The sequence below is a fragment of the Corvus brachyrhynchos genome, unplaced genomic scaffold (assembly GCF_000691975.1).
Source record: "Corvus brachyrhynchos isolate BGI_N302 unplaced genomic scaffold, ASM69197v1 scaffold94, whole genome shotgun sequence".
Taxonomy (NCBI): Eukaryota; Metazoa; Chordata; class Aves; order Passeriformes; family Corvidae; genus Corvus; species Corvus brachyrhynchos.
The window spans coordinates 1,761,544-1,771,646 of NW_008238330.1; the positions used below are offsets into that span (position 1 = coordinate 1,761,544).

The 10,103-nt window shown below is 44.6% G+C and overlaps 1 protein-coding gene across 1 annotated transcript; it reads right to left on the reverse strand.

Moving 5' to 3' along the window:
• Positions 1-6,885: 6,885 nt before the first annotated feature.
• CUNH7orf25 (chromosome unknown C7orf25 homolog) lies at positions 6,886-10,074 on the reverse strand. Its single transcript, XM_008633831.2, has 2 exons — positions 9,526-10,074; positions 6,886-8,463 (listed from the first exon to the last, which is right to left on the reverse strand). The coding sequence occupies exons 1-2, from the start codon at positions 9,675-9,677 to the stop codon at positions 7,179-7,181; spliced, it is 1,437 nt and encodes a 478-aa protein (XP_008632053.2). The 5' UTR covers positions 9,678-10,074; the 3' UTR covers positions 6,886-7,178.
• Between the last annotated feature and the right edge of the window lie 29 nt (positions 10,075-10,103).

Consider the following 10,103-nt stretch of genomic DNA (forward strand, 5'->3'; position numbering starts at 1 on the left):
GCCTGGTGTAGCATAGACAAAGCAGTTGTGTGATCTTGGAAGAAAGGAAAAGCAGTCTTGGATTTCCATTTTTTCAACTTAATTTGAGACATAATTTTCCATCTTCTAATTACTCATTTGCAAAGTCATAAATTAGGGAAGTTCAACACCTAATCCATTATTTGTGAAATTAAGTAAAAGATATCTAAATGCACCAAACCAGAACACTGATTTATATGGATAGATCACCAATATATTCAAAGGCAATATAAAAGCCACCTAATATTACAATCAAAACACATTTTGTTTGAAGCCAGCATTCTTTCGTCTTATAAAACAATCTTTAGAGTCTGTCAACAGTACACTTCTGATTGACTAATAAGCAAAAAAAACACTATGAAAAAAAACAAAGAACATCCACATTCTGAGTTTTTCATTGCAAGATGCAACATAGAGACAGAAAATAACAATAAAACCCTCAAGTTGCCCAGTGGCATGCAGAAAGGGTTTACTATTCCTAAAATATTGCCTATATGATTGGCAGAAATTAGTAAAAGAAAGAAAATTGATTCAATAACAAATACCATGTTGGTCAAAAAGGACTCGTAATGAAGAAAATCACCACACGATGGCCCCAGATACAGAGGATTTTAAACAGAGTTGTACTTAGTGGTCACACAAAAGTGTCACTGCAAAACAAGTCAGCCAGCTCTGTAGCAGCTGCAGCGAAGGAATACAGCAAACAGGTCAGCCAATTCTGATTCCAGGAACACAGAGGTCATTTGCTTTTCACTTCTTCCTCTGGGTCACCTACCATCTTAAAATGCAGGTCGCTGCCCTCTCACCTGTGGCTTGGAGAAACTTCTTTAGAGGGTGCCCAAGAGGATATTCAAGATTGCTGAATGGAATACAAGGAAAATGATGGAAACACACTTCTTTAGAGTCACTGCAAGAAATGGAATGAAGCAGCTGTCTCCCATTTACTCATTCAAAGCCCTCATCAGGGTAAAAAGGCTGTGAGCAAATTAATTTAAATGCAAAGGATTAAAAGGCCATAATGAATTGCCATGCATAAGTGCACTGTTACCATGCACCTAGCTTTGACTATATCCTGTAATACTGTAAAACAGATTAATCAGTGATAAATCACTGGCAAGGAGGGGGCATTGCCAGGAGCATCCAAGGGAGATTTAAGCACCTCCAAGGAGCACAAGGGACTGTTTTCATGGGCAGGGTGCAAAGGTAAGGCACAAAACTTAGCGAGTGAGTCATCACCCATCAAACTAGAAGAGGATTAACTATGGCTTCAACTCAGCCAAAAGCCACTGGGAAAAGGAACTTCATGATCCAGATGGACCTCAGACAACTGGAGCTAACTGGAGCAGCCCAACCTGTTCCACAAATAAAGAAATTAACAACTAGTTCAACCAAGAAAAGGTGGCAGGTGATTGCATGGGGTGATTCCACTTTACAAGGTACACAGGCACTCACCTGTTGGCCTGACCCACTCTCAAGGGAGGTGTGCAGCCTTCCAGGAGCCTGGATCTGGGACGTTACTGAGAAGCTCCCAAGCCTACGCAAACACAGACTATTACCCACTAATAGTGTTCCATCGGGGAGCCAGTGATACAGCTGGCACCAGTCTGGGAAGGACTAAGAGGGACTACAGAGTCCTGGGAGAGATAGTAAAGGGCCCTGGAGTTCAAGTAGGTTTTTCATGAATCCTCCAGGTCAAAGGAGAGGGACTTGAAATATCCAGACGAATCTGGCAGATCAACAAATGGCTAAGAGCAATGGTGTTCTAGTCAGGGTTTTGGTTACTCAGACTCACGGGACTCACTTTGCCAAGCCTGGTTTACTGGGGGATGATGAGATCCACTTGATGAAAAAGGTATCTTTGGCACCATACTGGACCTTGTGCTCACCAAGAGAAGGGAGCTCATGGGGAATGTAGTGCTTTAAGGCAGCCTTGGCTGCAGTGACCAGGAGATGGTGTTTATAATCCTGAGGACAGTGAGGAGGGCAGGCAGCAAGCTCACTGCCCTGGACTTCAGGAGAGCAAACTTTGGCCTCTTCAAGGACCTATTTGGTAGAGTCCCATTGGATAGAGCCCTGGAAGGCAGAGGGGTTCAAGAATGCTGGCTTAATTTCAAGGATCACCTCCTCCAAGCTCAGGAGCAAGATATCTCAACAAAGGGGAGACTGAGCAAAAATGCCAGGAGGCCTCTATGGGTGGATAAGGAGCTGCTGTGCAAACTCAAAGCAAAAAAAAGCAGCTTTCAGAAAGTGCGAACGAGGAGAGAGGGCCTGAAATGAAGAGGAAAATTGTACAGGAAGCTAGGGACAAGGTTAGAGAAGCCAAGGCCCAGTTGGAATTGTGTCTGGCCAGGGATATTAAGGATAATGGGAAGGGCTTCTATAGATACAAGCAAGCAAGCAAAAGAAAGACCAGGGTAATGTCAGCCCTCTCCAGAAGGACAACGGAGACCCTGGACAAAGAGAAGGCTGGGGTTCTCAACAACTTCTGTGCCTCTGTCTTCAATGGCAAGTGCTCCAGCCACACCACCCAAGTTGAGAAAGGCAGATGGATGGACTGGGAGGATAAAGATCCTGAGCCCCCTGTAAGAGAGGATCAGATTCGAGACCATCTAAGGAACCTGAATGTGCACAAGTCCATGGGACCCAATGAGGCTCATCTGTGGGTCCTGAGGGAGCTGACAGACAAAGTTGCTGAGCCACGATCCATCATTTTGAAAAATCATGGCAGTCAGGTGAAGTCCCTGATGACCGGAAAAAGGGAAATGTCACCTCATTTTTATAAAGGAGAAAGTGGAAGACTCAGGGAAGTACAGACCAGTCAGTCTCACCTCTGTGCCAGGCAAGGTCACTGAGCAGATTCTACTGGAAAGCATGCTAAGGCACCTGGCTAACAAAGAGGTGGCTGGTAACAGCCAAAATGGTTTTACAAGCGGACAATCATGCCTGACAAATCTGGTGTCCTTCTGTGACACAGCTACAGCGTTGGTGGACAGGGGCAGAGCAACTGACATTGTCTACCTGGACATAATGCAAAGTGTTTCACACTCCTGCACGACATCCTTGTCTCCAGACTGGAGAGACAGAGATTTGATGGGTGGACCACTCGGTGGATAAAGAATGGGCTGGATGGCCACACACAAAGAGCTATGGTCAATGGCTCCACATGGAGATCAGTGATGAGTGGTGTCCCTCAGAGACTGGTACTGGGGCTGATGCTATTCAACATCTTTGTTGGCAACGCGGACAGGGGTGACCAAGTGCACCCTCAGCAGATTTGCTGACAACACCAAGCTCTGTGGTGCGGTTGACACAATGGAGGGAAGGGATAATACCATCCAGGGGCCGATGCAAACCTCATGAAGTTCAACAAAGCAAAGCGCAAGGTCCTACATCCAGGTCACGGCAATCCCAGACACACGAATGGGTTGGGCAGAGAAGTGATTGAGAGCAGCCCTGAGGAGAAAGACTTGGAGCTGACAAGTGATGAAAAACTCGACATGAGCCAGGTGTGTGTGCTCAGAGCCCAGAAAGCCAATCAAATCCTGGGCTGCATCACAAGGAGGGTGGCCAGCAGGTAAAAGGAGGGGATTCTGCCCCTCTACTCTGCTCATGTGAGATCCCACCTGAAGTACTCTACACAGTTCTGGTGTCCCCAAAATGAAAAGGACATGAAACTGTTGGAGCAACTCCAGAGGAGGGCCATGAAGTCTGTGAGATGACTGGAGCACCTCCTCTATGAACACAGGCTGAGAAAGCTGAGGCCGTTCAGCCTGGAGAAGAGAAGGTTGCATGGAGACCTCATGGCAAACTTCCAGTATCTGAAAAGGACCTACAGGGAAGCTGGAGAGGGACTCTTCATCAGGAACTGTAGTGACAGGACAAGGAGCAATGGGTAAAAATTGAAAGAGGGGAAATTTAGGTTAAATATTAGGAAGAAATTTTTTACTGCAAGTGTGGTGAGACACTGGAACAGGTTGTCCAAGGAGGCTGTGGATGCCCCAACCCTGGCAGTGTTCAAGGCCAGGATGGATAAAGCCTTGCGCAACCTGGTCTAGTGGGAAGTTGTTGGGGAAGATGAAACAGGAAATCCTTATAAATATGATTGCCTGACAAAAGATTTTGGGAATATGAAAACTACAGGCGACATCGAAATGAAAGCCACTTTTGAAATACCAAGTCTTAGTTACTGAACAACTGGAAAACAATGGTATGGCCGACTGAAGGTAATCCCCTCTTGATTGAACAATACCCTCTGCTTGCAAGCGGTCCAAGGGTCAGAGCAGACCCTACTAGCTCAGCAGAAGGGGTCCAAAGAGTAGTTTTTAGAAGTTAAGATGTAACACTCTATGGTAATATAAGAACTCTTATAGGCTGTATGTAAATGCTATAGGATTTGTATCTTGTATTAGATTGGTTAGTGACAATTAGAATATTCAGTACAGAAGATGATTTATTGTATTGTAACCAGGACTTCACCATTCCATTCCAGTCCATTCTATTCTCATCACTTCTTCTTCACTCTCATTCCTCTCGCTCTCTCTTACCCGCTTACTCTCTTGCTCTCTTGGGCCTGCTCAGAGCTGCCAGCTGCAGCTCTAAGCAGTGCCCCTATACCCACACCCTTTGCAATAAACCGCATGTTCCAAGATCTGATTATAGAGATCTCTCATCACCGTCCCCGTCACCGACCGTCCCCATCCGTCTACGCCCGGTCCAGACTGAACACCCCAAAGCTCCTACAGGAAGTGTCCCTGCTCATGGTAGGCAGGGTTGGTTCTAGATGATCTTTAAGGTTCATTCCAACCCCTTAACAATTTGTGATTCTATGAAATAGTAGGCGGTGTTTTGGAACCTCAACTCTTACAGCTCTGAGCTGTAAACAAGAACCCCTCTCTCCAAGGTTATTTGCTCATAAATTATTAACTAGGAGGTTTCCTGTACCCTTTTTCAGGACATGTGATGCAAAACAGAAACACAGATTTGAAACACACAGTTCTTTTTCTCTGACAGATGGCCTCCCCAACCTCTATTCCCACACCTACTGCAGAGGAAAGACATCACACAGGTGTCCAGAGTAAGAGCTCTCATGGCAGAAATGAAAGGCGCTTTCCTTCCAGCTGTTTGTAACACTTCAGAGACATCTCTGGTTGTGCTCTGGTAAATCCATCACACCATGATAAATTACTACCTCCCCAAGCACCTGCATGGTGAAACTTGTGCTGTTAACTAAGGCAGACTTGCATTTCTGCAGCACAGCCAACATATTACTGATACTGTTTCATTGTGTTGGTCCTCCTTTCCCTTCAGAAGAACTTTAAAGAAAATTAATGGATATAGCGGGGGATGAATCCTGCCATGAGGTTTCATTACACTGTGTTAGTGCAATGAAATCTAGCTATTTGTAGGAACAAGCTAGATGTTTTGTTAGAACTCACCAAGGAGGAACTGAGAAACTGGATGTTGAAGCAGCAAAACCCAAAATCCAGTCCCACCCATCTTAATTAAACTTCATTAACTACTTCAGGGACCCAGAGCAAATGGGGAGCGTAGCAAACAGACTGCCCTCCACATTGCTAAAAGTTTCAGGTAAAGCTATGCAGCATGTAGTTACCAGTGAAAGCTCCTAACATCTTACTCTTCAGAGCAAGAATCCCACCAACAAGAAGTACTCTTCTGCCCCTTGGAGTTCAGCTTACTCAGCTGGACAAGGCATAGAGTGGTCTTGCTGGCATTCCAGTATCGTTGCATCATACTGGGGACCAGAAAGAAATGGGTTGAGCTGAGGGCAGCACTGCAGATACATTGTACTGTAGGGAGAAATTTAGACTGGAGTGGCAAGAGGCAAGATAATGTTCTTTGCTTGAGCTATAAGCTCCATAATAATGCAATTGTGTTGAACAACAGCCTATAAAATATTCAGTGGGTATCTCTTTCACTGACCTGATAAAAATGTATAGCTTGGGACCCAGAGCTTCACTCTGACATCTCAAAATTTTCCACTAGGAAACTGATGAAAATTAATTCCAAACAGGAAGTGCTTGCTGCCATTACAGCATTCAGAAAAAAAAAACATGAGAAAGATTCCTACAATGGCAAATCTTTCCTGGGCAAAGGAAAAAAAAAAAAAAAAACCAAACAAAACCAGAAGAAATTGTTGTTTATTCTAATCTTTGAATAAAAAGAGCAATTACACCACCAGCAAAAAGGCTTCTCTCTACTACAGACCAAACTAGGATTTAAGAACATACCCTGCAAATCTCCTCCTCCATCACACCAACACTGAAGCACCTCACTGAGGCTTTGTTTCAGGTAATCCACATGCAACGAACCCAGATTCACCATGAGTCCTCAGCAAAGAGCACACTAGTATCAAAAACTATGTGGGTGCTGGCTCAGTTTAGGATTCTGTTGCCATAAGCCTTGAGTTGGGCTTTACAACCAGCAAGATTTTGCATTTGGACAAAGGCTACAAGAAAAGTAGATCTGCCTCCTTGGTCTGCTACCACTGGCTGTCCAGTTTAGCCTGAGTCACAACATATTAATGCAAATAAAGTCCAATTTCCTCATTTTCCCAGGAATTTTAAAGCTGTTTCCCAATTCAGTCTAACCATGGTATACATACAGAGGTTCCTTTCAGTAAGGCAAGGAAGGCTTAAGTTGATTTCTATTCATGGCTAGTAGTCACATCTTCATGAAACATCACACTCCCAAAAAGGCACAGTTCTCTCCGAATCAACCAAAAACTAAGTTGAATAGAATAGGGGAAAGAAAGAGTTAAGTCCCATGAAAATCAAGCCCAAAGTTCATCTAAGATGATGAATTTTACCTCTCTGAAGAGGACAAAAATGACAAGGGCACATCAGTAACTGTGCTTTAACTGAATTTTTTAATGGGGATGGATACAATTAATACATTGTAAGCCAGTTAACAATTTTCATAGAATTCTTATTACTTTAGTGAATAAATTAATGGTCAGCTGGACAAAAAATAACCCCAAGGAAGGAGTAAAGATAATACAAATTCCTTGAGGAGCTCTTCCACTGCTAGTTCCTGTCATCACTGATACACACCCAAAACTGTATTGCTATGATTCTTCGGTTTCTCCATATGCCTCCCACTGCAATACCTGTAGTATTTCCATTACTAACTCATTTAATGACTTACAGTCCATTATCAGATGGGCAGCTCTTTGGTAAAGGCGTGGCAGAAGATTCTTTGCTTTCTGTCAATGCTCGTGGCTGATGGACAAAAACACTGAACCTGACACCTTGGTTTGCCGCTGCCCTCACAAAGCCACTATTTGCAGTCATGGTGATGGCTTTTAAAGTGTCCCCTGTCCCAAAAATGGTTAGAGAGCGGCTGTTGATTTTTGAACTAGCCACTAGTCCTAAGGCACGGTCAGACGGCTGATCGGGCACCACATTAATTCTTTTAACAAGCAATGCAGCTCGCTCTTTCTCCCCAGGTCCTCCCAGTGTTTCCAAGATGGATTGAAAATCTCTGACAGCAGATTCACAAGCAAAGAGCTCTTTTCCCTCCATGAACTCCCTCATCTGAGGCAGGACTCTCTCCCTTCTTTCTTGGGCTGCTTGCTCTGTCAGCACTTTTTCTTTGAAGACGAAGTAGCAGCCACCATAGCTCAGCGCAGAGACATAGGTTATTAAGGTAGTGATGTCTAAATTAACTCTATTGCAGACGTTTACTTTGATCTGGGGAGGGAAAGCAATGCTGGCCACTAAATTCTCACGATCTACTCTGGTCACCTGCAGGAGTTCAGGGCCTTCTTCATCTGATTCACTGGGGTTAAGATGCTCGTTTTCTGCAGATGGTTCTACCAGTGAGTTTACAGCAACAATGTCTCCTCTCACAGATATTCCCATCTCCTTCAGCCTCTCTGCCATAGGACTGGACACACTGTTGTAGAATGCAAAGATGATGTGGGGATTGCTGTACTCCACTGGCTGCTGACGGCTTGCTTGCAGGAAGTCCTCTGCCTGCTCAATGACACTTTTGTCACCATACTGGCCTCTTCCCAGCCAGATGTTATGCAGGGCCTCAGCTTTACGACCAATGGCCTTCACCCACGTGTGACCTCCGTTTGCAACAACATCTACCACCAGCGTCTGTTTGTCTCCAAACCTGTCCTCATAAGCAAAGACATGGAGGACACTGACAACGTCCTCCAGGTGCTCTGCTGACTGAATAATGGCTTGGAGGTGGGTAAGGTTTGTACTCTGCAAATGGGATTCTTTAATGGCCACTTTCCCTGCCTCCACCTTGTGCAGGAAGTTTAGCTCAGCCTTCAGTTTGCTACATAGCTTTGCCCCACCTTCTATTCTCCTTTTCTGGGACTTGGAAAGGGCTTCCGCTCTCTTAATCAAGTCTTTGGCAACAGCAATTCTTTCACAAAGCAGCGACTGCACAGACATGTTGGAAACATTATTCCTGTCAAGTGAGAACAAAGGAGAAAATTGTTATTGCATGGCCAAGAACAAAGATAGTCAAAAGAGTTCTTTCTAACAGTATACACTCAAGCCTTGCAGTAGACTTAGTGCAACAGCTATTGTAAAGCACAAGCAACTGGAACCTCAACACAAAGTCCCAGTGATGAGTTCAATTTCTTTCCTTCACCTTTAGAGATCCAACCTACAGCCTCAGAAGATCCCAGTTCTCAGCTAGGAAGAACAGCAGCACTCAAAGTCTCCACACAAGACCTTTCAAGTTTGTGGTTTCCCCCCACCCGTCACATAAGAGCCCTTCACTCAGCCAGTCACTGAGATGGATGTTAACTCTCACAGCTCATTTGCAAAAGCTGACAACCAGAACAAAGTTAAAAATACAGTTCATACCGTAAGCAAATCTTACCTCTCCCTCTCATCACACTTAGCATTAAAATTAAAAGCTACTCATCATGCTTATAGATACCCAGCTTTCAACTTGCACTGTTCAACTTAGTGGATGAACCCTTCAAGAGGGTGGTGATGCACTGGAACAGCCTGCCGAGAGAAATTATGGATGCCCCATCCCTGGAAGCGGTTAAGGTCAAGGTCAGGTTGGATAAGGCTTGGAGCAACCTGGTCTAGTAAAAGGCCCCATAGTAAAAAGTGTCCCAGCCCACAGCAAGGGGGTTGGAACTAGATGATCTTTAATGTCCCTTCCAACCAAACCATTGTGTGTTTCTATTACACAGCCTCGTGACAGACTATGAGTAACAATTCTAGTGTCAGGACAATCTTGAAATTGCTATGTTTTCTAATTCTACTACAAGACTTACTGAGTTGTATCTGATAAATCTATTCTTTCACATCTGCATTACTTTAGTAGGCCTTCCTTGAGGAAAGTATGATAGGAATTCCTTCACTGAATATGTGCTGCCTTTGAAAAATGTAGGATTCATACTACACCAAATAGCATATTTAAGACAGTAACCACTATGAATAGTGAAATTAATCAATTTTGACTTCCGACTACAAGTATAAACACTGTAATTTTTCCTATAATTCTTACCTAACCTGCATGTTGAAGTAAACTGGTATTAAAGGACAAGATAAATGAAACTCCAACTGAAGAGCAACAGGACACAGCCTGGTCCTACAACAGGCTTTGCCAGTGCAAATCAGGGGCGTGCCTTCAAACAATGGGAACCTCGCTGGCCCCATGTCCAAGTGGAAACACTGCCAGCATTAACGGCTACTGGCCTGGTCCACATCCAGCATCAGCAACATCTCCTCCTGCTTCTTCACGGCCAAGAATCCTGATCCTTCCAACATGACCTACTAACTCTCTTCAGGGTCCCAGGAGCCCGGAGAAATCAGCCTTTCCCCCTCGAAGTCTTCGCCACTGCCACAAGCTTATCCTTGCATGTAATGCAATGAGTAAACCTATCGATTAGTAACGGGGCACCTCTCCCCACAGCAGCTACAACTCCTACTCACACAGGCTTCAAGACAGAGAGTAAATCAAGGGTTGCAGTGACAATATAACCACAGACGCAACTACTTTTTCAGGACAACAACTGCGGGGGGGATCCACTATCAACCACAAGGTCAGACACAGGCCCCTGCCTTCGCCCCAGGGCCCGATCT

Excerpts from the sequence above, each read along its gene's own strand:
- CUNH7orf25 (XM_008633831.2), bottom strand. The coding sequence starts at position 9,677 with ATGGGGCCAGCGAGGTTCCCATTGTTTGAAGGCACGCCCCTGATTTGC. Across the intron at positions 8,464-9,525 it reads TACTTCAACATGCAGGTTAG|GAATAATGTTTCCAACATGT; the intron begins GTAAGAATTATA and ends CTCACTTGACAG.